This window comes from Polypterus senegalus, chromosome 1 (genome assembly GCF_016835505.1).
Source record: "Polypterus senegalus isolate Bchr_013 chromosome 1, ASM1683550v1, whole genome shotgun sequence".
Lineage (NCBI taxonomy): Eukaryota > Metazoa > Chordata > Cladistia > Polypteriformes > Polypteridae > Polypterus > Polypterus senegalus.
The window spans coordinates 124,621,952-124,643,708 of record NC_053154.1 but is presented as its reverse complement, the minus strand read 5'-3'; the positions used below and the strand labels follow the sequence as shown (position 1 = coordinate 124,643,708).

The following is a 21,757-nucleotide window of genomic DNA, read 5'->3' as shown; positions in this document are numbered from 1 at the left end:
CCTTCTTCCTCACTCTTGAAATAGATCACAAGAAAATTAAACTCCTCCACTTGAGGCAGCAATTCATCCCCAACTTAGAAAGGGCACTCCACCATTGAGAACCATGACCTCGGACTTGGAAGGGCTGATCCTCTTCCCAGCTGCTTCACAGTGCATTTCTAAGGTAACAGCCCAAAGAAGCAAGCAGGACCACATCATTCACAAAAAGAAGAGATACAATCCTTTGGTCACCGTACTGGACACCTTCCAATTCTTGGCTTGACTTAGAAATTTTGTCCATAAAAATTATAGACAGAAACATTGACAAGTGTCAGCCCTGGCAGAGTTCCATACCCACCAGAAACAAGTGTAACTTGTTGCTGGCAATGTGAACCAAGCAGTCACTCCAGATGTACAGAGATTGAATAGCCCACAACAGCAGGCCTGGTACCCTATTTACCCAAAGCAACACCCATAAGACACCCCAAGAGACATCGTTGTATGTCTTTTCCATTTTTAATCAATCAATCAATCAACATTTATTTATATAGCACATTTTCATACAAAAAAAATGTAGCTCAAAATGCTTTACAAAATGAAGAATAGAAAAATAGAAGACACAATAAAAAATAAACATAAGTCAACATTAATTAACATAGAATAAGTAAGGTCCGATGGCCAGGGTGGGCAAAACACATGTAGACTGATTGAGTATCCTTTAATGGACACTCCAGAATCCTAGTGACAGTAAACGGCTGGCCCAGTGTTCCTCAAACAGGATGAAATTTGCATAGCCAGATCCTCCTTTCCTTCTACTTAATCATTAAGAGGAAAATTAACACAGACCCAGTAACCTTGCCCAGAAAAGGGAAACCATGGCCCAGCCTGGAGTCAGCCTCGGGGTGGCAGGGGGCTTATCACAAGTGTCTGGTGTTTGAGCCTTTACCCATGGGACCTGGCTAGGCACAGCTCGAGGGTGCAACATTGGACAGTCCTCCAGTAGGCACAGCACCTGCAGGAGGAGCCATATAGGTCTGATGGTTTGTGGCTTGGGTGGCAGTCAAAGTCAAAGGCCTTGGCAGACTGATCTTCTAACACTACTCTAGGGGTGTGGAATGTGAGCCGAGCTAGTGTGGGATGTAGAGAGGTACCGTCTAGATACAGTATAGTCTAGCTTAGTTCAACTCACAGTCTAAGCTCTGGAACTAAACTCATCGAAAGGGGTAGGACTTCATTCTAGTTAAGAGTTGCACAGGGTGAGAGGTATTAGGGCATATTTGGGCATACCTATAGTGCCCCTAGCTCGGCATGTGTACTTTGGAGTTTACACCAGTGGTCCCCTCTTTTCAACTTCAAGTTGGGGGAAAATTTTTAGTCTGTGCTTATACACTGACAATTGGGTCAAGTAATTTGCCTTCTTGGAAATCTTTGGAGGCAATGGTGAAAGTGCTCCCAATGAATTTCTACTGGGGGATTTTAATGCTTACATGGGCAATGACAGTGAAACCTGGAATGGTGTGATTATAACAGCATACCCAACATCTTAACCCGAATTGTGTTTTGTTATTGGACATTTGTGTTAGTCACATTTTGTCCATAATGAATTCCATGTTTGAGCATAAGAATGTTCATAAGTGCACTTGGTACCAAAGCACTATGGGGTGATGATCTATTTTGTAGTCGTGTCATCATATCTACAACACTCGGGTGAAGAGAGGGTCTGAGCTGTCTACTGACCACTCCCTGGTTGCCAGTTGGATCAGATGTGGGGTTTAAATGCTGGACAGACTAGGCAGACCCAAATATACAGGAACATTTGTCAGATGTCCCTGCCCTGGAGATCTTCAGCTCACACCTCCGGACAAATTTCTTTTGCATTGCAATAGAGACTGAGGACAATAAACCCAAATGGGCCATTGTCCATGACTCCATTACTGAGGTGCCTGCACAGAGAATCCGCCATAAGATATTTGTACCTGTAATCCCTGAACCTGGTGGTATACACCACCCACAAAGGGAGCTGTCAAACTGAAAAAGGAGGACTTTTGAGTCTGGTTAGCCTGTGGGAATTCAGAAACAGTTGAGTGGTACAGGCAGGCCAAGTAGAGTGTGACGATGGCAGTTGAGAAGCAAAAACTTGTGTGGGAATACTTCAGTGAGGCAATGGAAAAATTTCAATGCTGATATACATGATTTGAAAAAGCTCTGTCAAAAGTGAAAAGATGCAACTTGTAATGAACTATATTGAACTATTGAACACTATTGTAGCGACTAAGGACGGCGAGACACAATACAAGTGCTGGAAAACGTTGTGCTCCAAAAATGCTGAGTTTATTAAACAAGAACTGGGCAAACAGCCATAAAAACTTCCCCAACCTGCTGTGTTTTTTCTAGGGTCCTAAACACACCTCCCCCACACCCCCTTCCTTCCTGTCTCCTCCCTACCCCTGCGCACGCACCTTCTTTCTTTCTATGTAGTTAATAAAACGCGGAGCCTTTCCAAACAGAGTAAACAGAAAACATTAATTACAGTACATCACACTATATAATTTTATTGTTTCACACAGAAAAGAAATCTAAGTACATTTTACATTTAAGATTCACATGTTAAAGGGGGAAAGAGTATAAACGAATACCAGTTTTAAAAATGAACACCTTTTAAGCAAAATCAACTTAAAGCCAACTGCCTTGACCAGACAGAATGTAATCAAACTACTTTGTTAGCACTTGTTGCAGATTAGGTTGACCATGCAAACATACATTTAACATGGAGTGGGATCTGCTCTTGCCATGAGAAACTTTTTTGTATTTCTCTCTGGTCTGATCAGAATAATATAACATTTTGGGAAAAAAATCATTGTGATAATGCCAAAACTGGAGGCCAGAATTGTAAATATTTCCACAGCTACGGTGTACTTTCCCGGAGTGCTAATATAAGCTGGGATGAATGTTAGCCAAACAGCACAGAAGATAATCATGCTGAAAGTGATGAATTTAGCTTCATTGAAATTATCTGGCAATTTTCTAGCAAGGAAAGCCAGTACAAAGCAGATACTTGCTAGGAAGCCAATGTAACCCATTAGACAGCTAAACCCAGTAATGGAGCCAATATCACATTCTAAGAAGATTTTTGCATTCTGATATTTGGTATTTCTGGATGGTGTTGGTGGGGCTATGACTAACCAGACAATACATATTAGAGCCTGAATTAGGGTAAGTAAAAACACAGTTCCTCTTTGCTGTAGAGATCTAAACCACTTCATAATGTTTTTCCCAGGTAAGGTCGCTTTAAAGGCCATAATGACAACAATAGTTTTCACCAAGATACAAGAGATGCACAGAACAAAACTGATGCCAAATACAACATGCCTTAGGATGCAAGTCAGATAGGTGGGTTTTCCAATGAAACAAAGGGAGCATAGAAAACAGAGAATTAGAGAAATAAGTAAAAGAAAACTCAATTCAGAGTTGTTTGCCTTCACAACTGGAGTTTCCCGATAGTAGATAAACACTGATAGTACAGCTAATGACAAGGCAGCCCCGGATAATGAAACTGCTGTCAATGCAGTTCCCATGGCATCTTCATAGGAGAGAAACTCAACTTCTTTTGGAACACATTGGGTTCTTCCAAAATTTGACCAAGAATCAGGCTGACATTTTTCACATTCATCAGCATCTACAAAAAAGAAGTTCAAGTTTATGAAATTAAGTTGACTTGATAAGTGATAGATGGTATGCAATGAAAGGCAGCATTTATTGCCTTATCATCATCACTTACAGTGGCTAGAGCTGCTGTGTCTCAAATTTTGACTCTAGCTAAAAGTTCATTTTGTAATCTGTGTGTAAAATATCCACAGGCAAACCTTTCCTCTGGATCTTAGAAACAGAAACACTTCTTCTTGCCTTTGTTAGGAATAGGCTGCGTTACGGCAAGCCTCTTGAAAAATCTCTGAAATCTTTTGCTAAGGTTCACTAAAATGATTGAATCAGGGTCTAACCTTAAATTCAAATGAACTTTCTCGCACATTGCGGCAGACGGTTTGGGCCCTTACCCAACTGGGACACCCTGATTATGGAAGGACCGGGGGAGAGAGTACTTTCAGGACAGTTTCTCCCTCGGACTGACAGAGAGCATAGAAGCTCAACCCTGGTGGCGCCCATGGCCACCACCAGGGGGCACATGGACATTTGTGCTGCCCAATTTGGCTGCACTTCTGCCACACCAGAAGTGCTGCAGGAAGAAGCTTACTGGGCAAATGGAGTAATAACAAATAATAATTTGCAACTGACCAATTGCCCAACATATTAAAATATAATTTCCATCAATTTACCATAACTGGCCATAAGTATTTTGTGCAAATGTGAATACTGGCACTTACTCATTGTGGTCCAATTCACAAATTTCCGTACATCTTTGAAATGTGGGATGAAACCACTATATCGAGAGAAAACCCATAAAACTGCTGGGCAAATGTACAACCTTCAAAGAGACACAGACTCATGCTGGATTTTAATCATGGTTCCATAGATATTGGCAGCAGTTCTAAACAATTCAGCACTAAATAACATTATGGTTTTATTTAAAAATGAGTACCAAAAGAGAAAAACATACCTATCTGCCCACTGATTTCACCTTCTGCACATGGGATGCAATCAAAACAACAAACTGGCTCACCCTTTCTTGTGGCTTTTCTTGTGCCAGGCTGACAGCTCTTACTGCAGACAGACTCTGGAGGCTATATGTAAACACAAGAGTCAAACAGTTTGCTTTTTGGGGACATTAATTCAGAAAACACAGTGGCTTAGCTGGTCATATCAGAAATTGTTTAGATGGATAACTGGAGAAGTGGGTGAAGTGTGAGAGCTGAAAATCCAGATATTGCAGGACTGATCCTGGTATTCTTGCTGTCTGTTTCTTATCATGAGTTTTCTGTGTTGTTGTTAAGAAACAGCTTTCAAGTTTGCTTGTCTTCTGAGTTGTCTTATTTATGGAGTATACATATTCTTTGTAAGTTCATTACTCCCTCTCACAATGTTGAATGGTATCTGTAAATGATCTTGTTTGCTTGTGTGTCTGTGTGTCCTTCAATAACCTGGTGGGATTGACTGGACTATGATGACATGAAAATGGATGGACTGTTGGGGATTAATCAAGGTATTCCATTTTTTAGATTATTAAACCTTGTCAATTCATAGTGTGTTTAGCAAGATAAGTATTTTATAGAAAGTGTACTTAGCATGATCTTCTGTATCTTTGTGTTTGATCAAGCAAGTACTGTGATACACACATGAACAAACTGGTTTAACTGCTTAATTCTCAGATATGTTCAGTAATAGCACGTGAGAATAAATATACAGTGTGTTCGGCGTTATGACTGATTATGACTTTCTCTCACTATATTCCCATTTAATGTGAATCATCTGTTAAAATCCTGAATATTTAACTCAATAAACACCATTGGCATTTCAAGCTGTTCTCATCAGATATGACCTGTAGAGCATGTACAGCAGCTGCACCTCACACGAGCAAAGTTTGTATTCTGTAATTGATTACTACTTAGATTACTAAACAAAGATATTTTCTGACATTTTTAAATGTCTCGGATATTTAAATAAAGTGGATATACCCCTTTTCCAGTGACCAATAAAAGAACAAACAAGCTATAATTAAATATATATTTTCTGTTTTTTTCCTTTCAAAGCAAAATGCTCTTAAATTAAATCTAACTTCAGCACTAAAACAGAATAAAGTCACAATTATTGAAACCTACTTTTGCAGTAGCAAAATTCCAAAACATCTCATCTTCTTTAAGAAAAAGCTCCTGTCCTGAGCCAGAGGCTTTGTCAAAAACTCCAATGGTTTTAATTTCAGTATTTCCATCACTGTTCAGTTGCCAGTTTACAATGTCGTAGATTGCGAGGGCATCTCCATTCTCATCAAAAGCAACTCTTTCACCTGAATGCATACTAAAACTGACTTGTTTCAGATAGTGATGAAGCTAAAAAAAAAATACATTAATTATATGTTGTTGTAAGTATATTTCCAGGAAATCTTCATTAATCATTGTTAAGAAGCACAAAATGTGTCTTTAACTTTTTTTTCCTTCTAACATTTTAGTACATTAACAACAGGAAGCTTCTTATGGAAAAAGATGATCCGCTGTGGCAACCACTAACGGGAATAGCTGAAAGAAGAACAACAAGATGCTTCTAGGAGGTCAAATATGTGTAGGACTGACTAAAAAAGTGTCAGTTTTTATTTTATATTTTTATTTATTTTGCATTAGTATTATTAACATATTTATTCAATAGGCATAATTTCAATGATAATAATAATAAAAAATATTATTTAATTTATTTTATGATAGTGTAAATCTTAATATAACTCTGTGATATTACCATTTTGTTTAACTCCTTGTATTTGCACTTACTGAAACTAAAGTTATCATTGATAACATGTCCAGAAGCTGGGGAAAGAGAAATGTGAGCTTTACCTGCCATGGTTGTACATTTGCAATGTCCGCACAGGAGTTGTTCTCAAATGGACCGTTTCCTTTTTCACAGGAATTCAAATTATGAAGTGCATGTGCAATTGCATATACAGCTTTATAAACATTGTAGGAGGCTCTTAAGTCTGAAACATCACTATATGCTGTTTGGGTGTTACTGATATTCTCTTCTCCTGTGCATTCTTTCCAGCTAGGCACTGTGGAGGAGTTTGTAACATTTTCTGAAAATTTGCATTCAAATATTTTTTCCCAAAATTGATGGATTAAATTTTTTCCTGAATTTGTATCAGGGTGAACTTGAAGGAGAAATTCTTTGAGCCCTGGAATGTTTCCTCTGTGAATTGCAATGCCTATTGTTCCACCAAATGATCTGAAATTTTCTTTGCTTAATAAAACTGTTGATGTACTCCATCCCTCACTTGCAATCCATTGCCGGCCAGTAATATTCTGTCGCACTGCTTCTTTTACTAAAACATTTACATCCACCCCAGGTGAAAATATTATAATTACTTTTGCTGTTGACTGTTTTATAGTATTAATTATGTGCTGCACTTTGCTTATTTCATTAACTTTTGGGATGGTCACAGAGAATGATATGCAGCCAAATTTTGCTATTTCCTCATAAAATGTTCTCACAGCATAATGTCCATAATCATCATCACTTCCTATAATACCAACCCAGGACCAGTTAAAATATTTAATTATTTGTGCCATAGCTTTGACTTGAAAAGTGTCACTTGGGATTGTTCTAAAGAATGAAGGGTACTCTTGTTTATTGCTTAAGCAGGCACATGTGGCATAATAACTTACCTAAGAATAAAAATAGCAGCATTAGCATTCTTTAAGGAATAATATGTATAAAAAAATAGTAAATGCAATACAGAAATTTCAAAAAACTGGCTTATTTATTAAAGGAGCACAAAAAGGAAACAGTATATATTAAAGTAAAAAAACTATTAAATGTAAAGTTTGTGCTGTAACAATAAAGACATGATTAGTTTAATGAAATGTATAAGTTAGTTTTCTTAAATTGTTTTCTGTACTTTTAAACTATTAATGCATATTGATAAATAGTGCAACACTTCTCTTCCTTTTTAAATCCCTAGTAAGTTTAAAATAATTTTGGCAATTATAAAATGCCGTAGTGATCTGCACTATTATGTATATGAATATACAATGTATACAGATAGATAGATAGATAGATAGATAGATAGATAGATAGATAGATAGATAGATAGATAGATAGATAGAGTGAATATGTTACATTATTAGTCTTTATATACAAAGTGATAAAATTCAGTTCCATTTAAGTGACACAAAATTGTCTACAAATATGCTACAAATCACTGAAGAGTTACCAATGGCATGTGGAAAAGGCCAACAATTCTTGATAGAGCAATAGAATGTGTGGATCCTGGATCACCAACTATAGCGAGAACAGGAGGGATGCCACTGCAGTTGTATTCAGTGCTCACTTCATCTAGACCACCAACTAAAGTGACGGCCGTTCGGAGTGCCACTGGTAATCTAAGACAATTGTCAAAGATTCTGTATCCCAGGGTCACATTTGGCAGGAGTGTCTCATCCTTGTTTATTTCTTCAATAGCAAACACCATTGTCTGTGCCGACTGAACCCCTATGAAATCTAGGCTGTCAAGAGAAAAGCAAAGTAATTTTTTATGTACTAAACAGACATCCATAGAAAAAAACTTTTTATCCATTTATGTTTTCAAAAAATCACATTAATTGTTCTTTGAATGGCACCTTGATTTTATCAACAAGCAAAATGATTGTTAAGGTAATAACCTGCCATAAACGAGGCAATGCCTCTAACTCACCTTTCACATTTCCACGGTTCTGGTTTAGATTTAAAGGACAACTCAGGAATAATAGTTTTATAATTAATTTCAAATAGTCCTCCTAATATAATCTGCCCTTTTTTGTATATTCCATTTAAGTTAAAATTATCCTGAAGTTTGCATTTATGCTCCAAATTGGCCATAATTAAAATTATTAAGCAAAGGAAAAATGCAGACATGAACAGTATGCAATTCATTTTAGAGCCCATTGATAAGTCAGCATTGAAGAAGTATTTATAAATATGAAATGCAGTGGCCTCTCGAGTACATGAATAATATCACTGGAATTAAAAAGTCACATGCCTCTTTTTTGCAATATATTTGAATAATTACTGAATACTTTTTTTTATCTTTGTTTAATAAGCTGCATAGAAAATACAATAAAACCTAAGAAAAGCATATATAGAAAATCATTTGGTCTGTGATATAGAAAACATCTTTCTGCCTGCAATGTTTTCATAATGTTTCTGTGTATAAACATTATATTGATATTGATGTATTATGTTTATTGTTTCTTTATAATAAAGAAAGTGCTGTAAGATATTTTTAATAAATAATGACTATACACTTTTGCTGCTACATGGTTGCTAATTGTAAACATAAAATACTCTATAACACGGCTATTACTGTTATCAACATGGCTCAAAAACTTTTCAGGAGGCAAATTGAAGATTTTTTTTAGCTAATTTTAAAAAGAACTAATTAAACAATTGTTTTTATGAAACAAGCTTAATTATGCAGAAATTATGCAACAAGATAGAAGTTACCCTTTTTGCTAAAAGGGAGATTACAATATAGTCTATTTTGCCTTATCATAACATGATCTGACTGCGTAATATTTGAATTCTGGTTATTTACATCAATCAGTCACATCATTAAAACCACAAACAGGTGAAGTGAATAACATTGATTATCTCGTTACAGTGGCACCTGTCAAGAGGGGGCTATATTAGGCAGCAAGTGAACAGTCATTGAAGGTAATGTTTTGGAAGCAGGAAAAATGAGAAACATAAGAATCTGAGCAACTTTGACAAGAACCATATTGTGATTACCAGACAACTCGTTCAGAGCATCTTCAAAACGGCAGGCCTTCTAGGGTTGCTCCGGGTATACAGTGGTTAGTACTTAACAAAAGTGGTCCATGGAAGGAAAATAGTGAACTGGCAATAGGGTTATGTGCAACCAAGTCTCACTGACTCACATGGAAAGTGAAGGCTTGCCCATCTGGTCCAATACCACACAAGAGCTACTGTACAAGTCACTGAAAAGCATAATGCTGGCCATGAGAGAAAGGTGTCAGGACACACAGTGTATCACAACTTGCTTCATATCCTGCAGACTGGTCAGAGTGCCTATCCTGACCCCTGCCCACCTGCAGAAGTGCCTACAATGGGCACATAAGTTTCTAAACTGGACCTTGGAGCAATGGAAGAAGGTGGATTGGTCTGATTAATCACATTTTTTTTAGATCATATGGATGGCTGGGTGTGTGTGTGTCATTTACCTATATTGTGAGTATTACTGTGGAAGGACAGGTGTCATGAGTGGATGGAGGATGATTTCTTAGCTGGCTGGGAGGTTCATTGGGTTCCAAATTTTAAATAATCAGGAGTCCTAGAGTGTGCAGGCTCCAGGCAGGTGCAGGTGCACGTGTGTCAGTGTACACACTGCTCCTAGGTTGATTGGGGTACTTGGCTAATTGCACATTCACATGCAAATGCTAACAGGTTGGTCAAGTGTTTCATTCACACCTTGCTGAAGGTAGAGGACAGCACCTACACCTAATTGGTTCTCTAAAGGGACCCTGCATGGTAAAATCTGTGGATGAACAAAAAAAAAGAAAGAACAAAAAATGATCAATGAAAGAGGCAGGATCAAGAGAGCCAGTGCTGGGAAGAAAGGGGGTAGGTGGTCATGAGTATACCCCAAGGAAGTGAATGGCAGGCTGGAGAAAGGACGCTCCTATTGAGCAACGCAGTGCAGCATCTCCCAAGTAGAGACTGGCATAGGGAGACATGAGTGGGGTTCAGGGGATGTCATACACATACCAATTGACTGGCAATGGGAACTCAAACCTGGGATTAAAAGATGATTGTACCTGTCAGTGGAAGACTCCTCTTGCTGCAAACTCCTGATGGAATAAGCTGAAGAGATGGAAGATTTTAACAAGAGGCATTGGGGCTCACATTTTTAGGAAGAAGATTGTCTGAATTTTATCCTTGATTTTATTGGATCTATTTATTGATTTTAATCTCTAATTTGCACATCATTTTATGGAGTACTTATTATTTGAAGATTTGTGCACTGCACTTTTGGGCACTACTGTTTGTTTTGTTTTTTAAAATAAATGCACTAAACAGTTTGCACTAACCTTTTGCCGACTGTGTGTGTCCTTACTAGTTGCAGCTCATAATCCGGTACGTTTTACAGCGGTTCTGGGTTCAAGTGGCACCCAGAACCAATCAGGGAGTGTAGAGCCAACCTGCACATTCACAAGGTACCCTTCAGAATATCTATGGGGCACACTGGGAATTGGACTGGTGAAACCCTGTCTGAGTCCTTGGATGCTGCCAGGGGGCACTGCAGGTATGTATAATCCATATTTTATCGGACTTCCGTCTACCCGGAAATGCTACCCATGTACCATGTTCTAGTACTGAAAGTACTCCCAGGTACTCTCAGAGAAAAGGAACTACTCTGCCTTGTCCATGGAGTCAGCATTGGGAGCTCAGTGGGCTGGCTGCCTGGCTGTCTTTGTGAGATAGGTGCGTGGGGGTGGCAGTTGCAGTGAGATGCAATATGGTTTGTACCTCCTGTCATCATAAGTGTATGTCCTCCAAGGCGAACGTTGCCATAGGTGCAATCAGCTACACAAACTTGTTCCGCACCACAATCAGCTGGGGACCAATCAGCTAACACCGGTACCTCACTTGCGCGTTCGATCTACATCTCAAGATCACTTGCATCAACATTGAAGTCTGACAAATCAGAATCTGATTCACCGATAATACGAAAAAATTTATCCACGGATTATTTTGCTTTGAGCATTCACTTTGGTATCTTTCCACATGCCTTTTAAGAAGCTGTTTGCTCTTCGGTACTCATGCACCCACAGGGAATTGAGGTCAAATCAACAAAGCTAACTTTCCTACTACCAAAAGCGTATCTAAAAGCACTGTAACAAGAAGATCACTGATATCAATCAACCACTAGCGAGACTGAGGCTTTCAAAATAATAATAATAATAATAATAATAACAAAAACTGTGTTAATGCACAATAAAATAATTGTCGGTGTTAATTAATTAATGTGTTAACACGATAATAAGGTGTTAACTTGCCCAGCCCTGATAGATATATATATATATATACTTTGTATATATTGTGACAGTTTAGGGTTTTCTCTGACCCTTGTACCCTCAGACCACACGTCAGACACCAGATAAAAAGTCCAATAATAATATTTATTATAATAATAATGTGCACAAAGCACGTGTTTCTGAGCCCTCAGTCCATGTGATTATCCAACACTTCCGGGTCGGGTAATCTCTTTTCTTCAGCCCGGAAGTATATCATTCCTTCCGTTTCCGCGATTGTGAAATACTTCCGGGCTATAAGGAAAGTATAAGTCCCTGGGCCTCCCTGCAGCGTCCTCCGGTGGCCCCCATGGTATCCAGCAAGGCTGTGGTGAAAAACTCCAAGTTCCATGATGCCCTGCTGGAAAGACATGTAAATATTTATGTCCTGTAGATAGCCATCAGAAATTACCTGTTGCAGAATTTTCCAGGAATTTTGACTTTTCTTTAAAACACTGAATTCAAGCCCATTACATATAATGTACATATATGGAGGGCTTCTGACTTCTTTGATTATTGCAAATATTTCACACTCAGAGCTGTGTTTCCCAAAAACAATGAATCTTAGCATTTAATGAGCAATTTTAACATGCTCATATGTAATGTATGAGCTGTTTTTTCTGTTTATCTCAGAAACCTTCAAAGTTAACCCAGACCCAAAGTTATCTACAAGAAAATGTTACATTTGGGTTGATAAACAGTCAAATGATAACAATATCATTATAAATTTCCTCATCATTTATTGATCAAATATGATAAAGTGTAAAAAGAAGTAGAAAACTGGACATGTATTGTTTCTAAGAAAAATGCATAAGAAACGCCACAAAAGAAAGGCCTTCACAGAAGATCACACTTTTCTAAAGAAGAGGCTATTATAATCTTAGATGTAAACACAAGAGGCATTGTTTACTAAGACATGCAGTGGCCATTCCAGTAAAGCAAAAGTGGAGAAAATAAGCCTGCACATCACAACCTGTTTTATTCTCTTTTTGACACACAGACACCACCTGAAGATAATGGTGGCAATTTATAAATTATTTGTGTTTATATTTCATTTATATAATGTCATCTTTCTACTAGTATTACATGATGTAAATTAATTCAATTATGCATTTAAAATTCTCACACTCCTTGGGATGGTGCACAGTGAGCTTACTTTTTTAAATTTAAAGGGAATAACCCAAATATAATGCAATGCAATACAAAAAAAGTAACCACATGAAGGCAGCAACTGTGTATTTTCCATATATCTACAGTGAGGGATGACTGGTATGATTGCCCAGCTGGGATGCTGTCAAAAAGGAAAAACTAGGGGAGATGTGCACAGGGAATTGTAAACCTCAGATCGCTAGATAGCAGCACTATGGATTTTCACAGGGCTTCATGGGAACTGGACTTCTGTATCTCAGCCCTGTTGGTTTCTGCGGGTGCTGCCGGGGGTGCTGTGGGGACTAACAAGCCCTACCTGATCGGGCTAACCCAGAAGTGCTCTCCGGGCCATATAAAAGGAGCTGTCTGCCACTGTTCCAGGAGCAGGAGTCAAGAGGAAGGTGGACAACTCTTGCGTGGAGGAGTGAAGGTAGTGACAGAGAAGAGTGAAAGAGAGAGAAGAAGACAGAATATTACTGTATTTTCACTGTATTGTGGTTGGCATGTGGGAAACACTTACCTGAAGAGTTTCCCACAATAAAAATCTTTGTGGTTTTATACTTGTGTTGAGCCTTTGTGTCGGGTGTTTGGAGAGTACCCCCTAGTGGCCACACTATGTCAAAAAGGCAGGGTGGTCTCTGCTGCAGCCTGAAAATGGACAGAAATCGATATGCTGGCATCCCAGAATGACTGGATCAAGGACACTGAAATGGCCGGGATGACTGTACAATGGAGGGACGGGTGAGGCAACTTATCTCAGTTATTTAATTCACCCGAAATGCTAAATGGAAGCATCCTTCAGTTATAGTATCTCAACAGATATCCACAAGGCATGTTGGGAACTGTAGTCCCGTGGCATAGCCCTGTTGGATTCTCTGGGTGCCATCTGGGGTGCACTGCAGGAATTAAGGGTCGCTACTTCATGGGACTTCCACCTAACCCGGGAAGTGCTTCTGAGAGACAGTGTCAAGGCATAGGAAGTAACTGGTTCCTGGATATTAAAGGAAGCAGTTCTGCTGGAGCTAGGGAATTCAGAGTCGGGAGAGAAGTTGATCAACACTTTACTGGCAGAAGTATAGAAGAGAAGAGAGAAGACATACTATGGTGTTGTGTTGTATTTTATATAGAGAGAGACCTTCCAAAGGTAGTTTGTAAAATAAGTGTTCTTGTTTGTACAGTATCTGGAGCAGTGTTTGTGAGGTTGTGTTTGGGGTCTGAGATGCAGTTATGCTCTCTACTGATGACACTTGCTTTTCACAAGTAGTGGGTTTGCTTATGTGCTACATTGGCTTGTCTTTCAGATGCTGTCTGAGGATTATTTACATGTGTGAACAGGTATGCCAGAAATAGATGCCTGCTATCACCCAGTATCCATCCACTACTAAACTCATGTTTCCTTGCCTTTTGACACAATTGGCTTAGTTTAAACATTTTGGATTCTCTGAGAGCATCTTGCCACAATATCTGTAAAAAGTTTTTGGAGACTGTAAAATCTCGTATATGTTCAATGCAGAGGTGTAACCAGGGTCAAAGATGCTGGATGTATAAGTTGGTATTAGCTGCAGCCCATTAGTTTAAATTAAATATTGTATTAGTGTTGGGTTTGTGAGCTTGTGGTCAGCAACACAGACTCAGACATCAATGGATATGACTTTGGGACAACTTACTTTATTGTCTCTTCAAATGTATCAACCCCCAGTTTCCGTCCTTTCCTTTTCTTTTTTTATGCTTCTGCACATAACTAAATGCAACACAGAAAACATCTCTGTTAAAGTAAAGATGGCTGCAACTTTAGATCATTGTGTTTCCAAAACTTTTGAAGAAGACACAGTCTAAATCAGTCAGTCATCATTCAACCCGCTATATCCTAACACAGGGTCACGGGGGTCTGCTGGAGCCAATCCCAGCCAGTACCGGGCGCAGGAACAAATCCCGGGCAGGGCGCCAGCCCACTGCAGACAGTCTAAATCATTTAAATGAATGTAACAATCTATCTATGAAATGCAATACTCTTAAAACTTTTATCATTAAAATAATATAATCTCAAGTATAAATCTTTGTATTCCAAATACTAAGACAGCTTAGTTTAGAGAGCTGTCATAAAGTGAGTTTAATATATTTAGTTTGGCCACCACTGTCTGTGGCTACTGTCGGTGCAACAAGTAGGGACAGTAGTTGGTGTCAGTAGGGCCCTCTAGCAGGCATACGGCAATGTCACCGTATTCAGACCCATTGACTGGATAGAAGCCGATATGAGGAACTCTACGAGGCCACTGAACGCACCGCAAATGCTCTGAGTGCAAGATCCTTGCGCGCACTACGGCCAACTCCACGGCAGGATTCTAGGCAATATTATTTGCCAGACACAGACCAGATTTCAAGACCACGAAAACTTGATGTTTGTCACATTCCTCGAGCCCCAGAAGTTCCCCAAAAAGGAATACAAGAAAAATTTCACTCATGCAGCCTTCTCCAGTTTAACACAAGAGCGGTTTTTGATCTGTCTCGGCTAAAAACAGAACTGACTGTAATGTATGTCACTAATAATTTTGCAGGAAAATCTCCCACTGATCTCCTTGACTTCCTTCATCAGAAAAATCTGAATGAGAGCATGGGGGAGCTGTTCACATTGGTATATTTGGCGGTGACCATTCCCATGTACACTGCTTCTGTCGAGCGGACATTTTCAGCCATAAAGCGAATTAAAACTTATGTCAGAAATACAACAGGGCAGGTTCGACTTTCAGCATTAGCTTCGATGGCGATAGAAAGGGACTTTTTGATGGAACTGAAGTGCACGGATAATCCATACGACAGAGTAATTGAAATGTTTTTGAGGAAAGAGAGGAGGATGGATTTTGTTTACAAATAATCCGAATTTTTGGTGAGTAAAATGTTGCGATTTTCCTAAATAATATTGCAAGTTTATGAGTTATTATTGATGATTTGTATGTGCGTCGTGGTTGAGGCTGCAGTAGAAAGGAACTTGTTCACCCCTGGTTTCTCTATTCAATAAAGGCATTTATTGTAGCTACAGGAGTTATCTTATATACAAGAGGTTTCGCCTCTAATGCTGACGTCTGAGGTTTGATTCCCGAGTGGGGGTGCAGTGAATGTGTACCCTTGATGAGTCCAGAATTAGGGCGAAACATGTGCTGCGTACTCTTTGCATTATTTGACAGTAAAACTATTTATATATATATATATATATATATATATATATATATATATATATAAATTATATACACACACACATACATATATATCAGCGCTTCTCGATTCATTTTACCCTCGCACCTCCTGTGGCGGACGATCCCGATTTCGCACCCCCTTGGTTTGAGAAGAAGTATGAAAAAATATGAGGTTAACGGAGAAAAACAATCACCAATTGAAGCTTTATGAATAATGGATACTTTATTTGCCATCAGTTTTGGTAAAGCTATACTCAGTGTAATCCTCCTTCCATTTTCTATTTTTTTCGCGACTAGCCATGATTAAATGAATGGTAAAAATTCGAGCTTATTGAGGCAGGCAGGTGACACAATAGCTTGCGGGCTCGATGTGGTGCCGTCAAGTCGATCTAAAATGATCAGATTCGAAAAAATATATCTTTTGAAGTTCTATTTGGATATAAGTAGGTTCTATTTAGTCGATAGAAATATCTTTGGTAGGAATGTAAGTTGAATTTGGTCTTTAAATTTCTATGGTGAAGAAAAATGTATGCAGTGATGACTAAATTTAACTTACATTCCTACCAAACATTTCTGCCGACTAAATAAATATTACTTATATTTAAAATTTAAATAGAACTTGAACAGATAGGATACTTCATAATACCCACGCAGCACTAAGTGCACGTAAAAGCGGGAGTCATCCATTTTAACAAGCAGCGTATTGTACTGAAACGAAATAGCCTGCCCATTTAATTATTTAGGAATGGATAGATAAATTAAGATTTTGTACAAATAATGTTTTTCATTTTTCTTCTTCAATGGATTCTGGCACCCCCAGCAACAGCTGTTCGCACCCCAAAGGGTATATATATATATATGTGTGTGTATTTGTATGTGTGTTGTAACAAGCTTAGAGCCAAACAGAAGAAAGGTTTGGGGTTTTCCGGCCCCGTATATTGTCTACAATCCAGCTCCTAATAAACAAAAAATGGTCAAACAGAAAAACAAAACAATTGCATCTGCGCGACGCCATACTAGGCGTCGGCGGCCATTTTATAAGGGAGGAGCCGGAAGTGGAGGAATGCTGGGAAGGAGGCGTGAGGGATGCCGGGACTGGTGACGTCAGGGAAGATGGCGGAGGAAGGGCGGAAGTAGACGCACTGCGGTATAGTGGCTCATGGCGGAGTGTCTTTACTTCTGGAAAACAAAGGAAAAAGGTTAGTACCCCTCCATTCCCTGCCGGCGAACGTCTCTCGATGTGTTTTAAGGTCCTTCCGCGGCCTCCTAGTCGCGCATGCGTGACAGTGTATATATGTAGATATGTATATATATATATACTGCTCAAAAGAATTAAAGGAACACTTTTTAATCAGAGTATAGCATAAAGTCAATGAAACTTATGGGATATTAATCTGGTCAGTTAAGTAGCAGAGGGGTTGTTAATCAGTTTCAGCTGCTGTGGTGTTAATGAAATTAACAACAGATGCACTAGAGGGGCAACAATGAGATGACCCCCAAAACAGGAATGGTTTAACAGGTGGAGGCCACTGACATTTTTCCCTCCTCATCTTTTCTGACTGTTTCTTCACTAGTTTTGCATTTGGCTACAGTCAGTGTCACTACTGGTAGCATGAGGCGATACCTGGACCCTACAGAGGTTGCACAGGTAGTCCAACTTCTCCAGGGTGGCACATCAATACGTGTCATTGCCAGAAGGTTTGCTGTGTCTCCCTGCACAGTCTCAAGGGCATGGAGGAGATTCTAGGAGACAAGCAGTTACTCTAGGAGAGCTGGAGAGGGCCATAGAAGGTCCATAACCCATCAGCAGGACCAGTATCTGCTCCTTTGGGCAAGGAGGAACAGGATGAGCACTGCCAGAGCCCTACAAAATGACCTCCAGCAGGCCACTGGTGTGAATGTCTCTGACTAAACAACCAGAAAGACTTCATGAGGGTGACCCAAGGGCCCCATGTCCTCTAATGGGCCCTGAGCTCACTGCCCAGCAGCATGCAGCTCAATTGGCATTCGCCATAGAATACCAGAATTGGCAGATGCACCACTGGTGCCCTGTACTTTTTACAGATGAGAGCAGGTTCACCCTGAGCACGTGACAGAAGTGAAAGGGTCTGGAGAAGCCATGGAGAACATTATGCTGCCTGTAACATAATTCAGCATGAGTAGTTTGGTGGTGGGTTGATGATTGTCTGGGGAGGCATATCCATGGAGGGTCACACAGACCGCTACAGGCTTGACAAAGGCACCTTGGCTGCCATTAGGTATCAGGATGAAATCCTTGGACCCATTGTCAGAACCTATGCTGGTACAGTGGCTCCTGGTGCACGACAATTCCTGGCCTCATGTGGTGAGAGTATGCAGGCAGTTCCTGGAGGATGAAGGAATTAATACAATTGACTGGCCACCACACTTTCCTGACCTAAATCCAATAGAACACCTGTGGGACATTATGTTTTGGTCCATCCAATGCCACCAGGTTGCACCTCAGACTGTCCAGGAGCTCAGTGATGCCCTGGTCCAGATCTGGGAGGAGATCCCCCACAACACCATCTGTCATCTCATTAGAAGCATGCACCGATGTTGTCAGGCATGTATACAATAACACAGGGGCCATACAAAGTGCTGCGTACAATTATGAGTTGCTGCAATTAAATTTTGGCAAAATGGACTAGCCTGCCACATAATTTTTTCACTCTGATTTTTGGGGCGTCTTTGAATTCAGGGCTCTGTAGGTTGATCATTTTCATTTCCATCAAACGATGTGGCATCCTTTCGTTCCTAACACATTATCCAGTCTATATCAGTATAGATATCCAGGAGGATTTCTTTTTCCCATTGAGATCTGATGTGTTTTCAAAGTGTTCCTTTAATTTTTTTGAGCAGTTTATATACATGTGTATATATGTGGATGTATGTGTGTATATATATATATAAATATATATATATATGTATGTGTATATATACTGCTCAAAAGAATTAAAGGAACACTTTTTAATCAGAGTATAGCATAAAGTCAATGAAACTCATGGGATATTAATCTGGTCAGTTAAGTAGCATAAGGGGTTGTTAATCAGTTTCAGCTGCTGTGGTGTTAATGAAATTAACAACAGATGCACTAGAGGGGCAACAATGAGATGACCCCCAAAACAGGAATGGTTTAACAGGTGGAGGCCACTGACATTTTTCCCTCCTCATCTTTTCTGACTGTTTCTTCACTAGTTTTGCATTTGGCTACAGTCAGTGTCACTACTGGTAGCATGAGGGGATAACTGGACCCTACAGAGGTTGCACAGGTAGTCCAACTTCTCCAGGATGGCACATCAATACGTGTCATTGCCAGAAGGTTTGCTGTGTCTCCCTGCACAGTCTCAAGGGCATGGAGGAGATTCTAGGAGACAAGCAGTTACTCTAGGAGAGCTGGAGAGGGCCATAGAAGGTCCATAACCCATCAGCAGGACCAGTATCTGCTCCTTTGGGCAAGGAGGAACAGGATGAGCACTGCCAGAGCCCTACAAAATGACCTCCAGCAGGCCACTGGTGTGAATGTCTCTGACCAAACAATCAGAAACAGACTTCATGAGGGTTGCCTGAGGGCCCAAATGTCTACTGCGCCCTGTGCTCACTGCACAGCACCAGCTCAATTGGCATTTGCCATAGAATACCAGAATTGGCAGGTCCACCACTGGCGTCCTGTGCTTTTCACAGATAAGAGCAGGTTCACCCTGAGTATATGTGAAAGACGTGAAAGGGTCTGGAGAAGCCGTGGAGAATATTATGCTGCCTGTAACATCGTTTAGCATGACTGGTTTGGTGGTGGGTCAGTGATGATCTTGGAGGCATATCCATGGAGCGACTCACAGACCTCTACAGGCTAGACAAAGACACCTTGACTGCCATTAGGTATCAGGATGAAATCCTTGGACCCATTGTCAGACCCTACGCTGGTGCAGTAGGTCACAGTTTCCTCCTAATGCACGACAATGCCCGGCCTCATGTGGCAAGAGTATGCAGGCAGTACCTGGAGAATGAAGGAATTGAAACAATTGAATGGCCTTCACGATCCCCTGACTTAAACCCAATAGAACATCTGTGGGACATTATGTTTCAGTCCATTAGGCGCCGCCAGGTTGCTCCTCAGACTGTACAACAGCTCAGGGATGCCCTCATACAGATCTGGGAGGAAATGCCACAAGACACCATCCGTCGTCTCATTAGGAGCATGCCCCGACGTTGTCAAGCATGCATACAAGCTCGTGGGGGCCACACAAGATACTGAAAAGAATTTTGAGTAGCAGAAATTAAGTTTTTGAAAAATGGACTAGCCTGCCACATCTTCATTTCACTCTGATTTTAGGGTGTCTACACAATTGAGCCCTCTGCAGGCAGAAAACTTTTATTTCCATTAAAAGACTTGGCATCCTTTTGTTCCTAAGACATTGCCCTGTCGTTATTTGTATAGATATTCAACTTCATATTGAGATCTGATGTATCTAATGTGTTTCTTTAAAGTGTTCCTTTAATTTTTGTGAGCAGTGTATATATGTGTATATGTATATATGTAGATATGTACGTATATGTATGTATGTTGTGGACGCGGCCCGGACACAGACAGGCGGACATGTTGTAATTCACCACCACACGTTTATTCACACAACTATTTACAACAATATGGTCACTAAGACCCAGTCCAAAATAGTGCACAAAACCCCAACACTCAGTCTTGGCCACAAATGCCTTTCTTCGGGCCGCCTCCACACTCTCCTCATGCATCATCCTGCTTCCACCCGACTCTAGCCCTGGATGAATGGAGACGGCCCCTTTTAAACAGTCCCCGGATTAGCCCCAGGTGTTCCCGGCATTCCTCCTCTGGCCATGCCCCAGCGTGGTGGAAGTGCCGGCTGTCCTCCCGGCAGCTCTCCGGGTGCCGTCCTAAATCTTCCCCCCAGCACTTCCTGGTGTGGCGGAAGTGCTGGGGTAACAGGTCCCCAAGGCATTGGGGCGCCTCCTGGCGGTGACCACGGGCCCCTACAGGGTGGAGCTTCCATGCCCTGTACCCGTGGCCCCCAGAGCAACCAGGAAGGCAGCCCCCACGTGATCAAGGGTGGGCTCTGACCCTCTTCCGGTCCCTCACGGCGTCCCGGCCGGGTCGTTGCCCCTGGCATCCCTGACAATGTATATGTGCATATGTATTGTCACACACGTTCGCATAGGAGGACGTTGTATGGACCAAGTAAAGGTAATTCCACGCCAGGCCGGGGAGGGCGGAGTGCATTAAACCTTCTCCTATTATCTTTGTAGACCAGCCACGGGAAAACCTTTCTGAATCAAGAGCGTCAATTCCAGTTTCGGCACCTAGAAGAGTGTCACTTCCTGTTCCGGTGCCTAGGAAAATGTCACTTCCGGTTCCAGCCCCTAGAGGAACGTCACTTCTGGTTCCGGTGCCTGAAACATCACTTCCTGTTTGACCATTTAAAACTGCCATTTCTCATAACCTTCAGCAGTTCAGTCTTGGACTCTCAACAGTCAACTTCATTGTTGCATAAAACTAAATCCTTTGCAGCTAGGAATATTATACGGGTGGCTGCCCCAAACCTTTTTTTACGTGTGTCAAGTCTCTTCCTTTTACAGTATATATAGGTTTATGTGTGTGTGTGTGTGTGTGTGTATATATATATATGACAGCAACACTCATAACAGTGACAAAACAATTACATTGAC

General features: G+C 40.5%; 1 protein-coding gene across 1 annotated transcript; it reads right to left on the bottom strand.

The window, feature by feature from the left end:
* Window positions 1-2,741: 2,741 nt before the first annotated feature.
* On the bottom strand, window positions 2,742-12,922 carry LOC120530605 (extracellular calcium-sensing receptor-like). Its single transcript, XM_039755057.1, has 7 exons — window positions 12,899-12,922; window positions 8,327-8,532; window positions 7,847-8,138; window positions 6,474-7,298; window positions 5,751-5,978; window positions 4,592-4,715; window positions 2,742-3,655 (listed from the first exon to the last, which is right to left on the bottom strand). Exons 1-7 carry the CDS (start codon window positions 12,920-12,922, stop codon window positions 2,742-2,744), a joined length of 2,613 nt encoding a protein of 870 aa, XP_039610991.1.
* Between the last annotated feature and the right edge of the window lie 8,835 nt (window positions 12,923-21,757).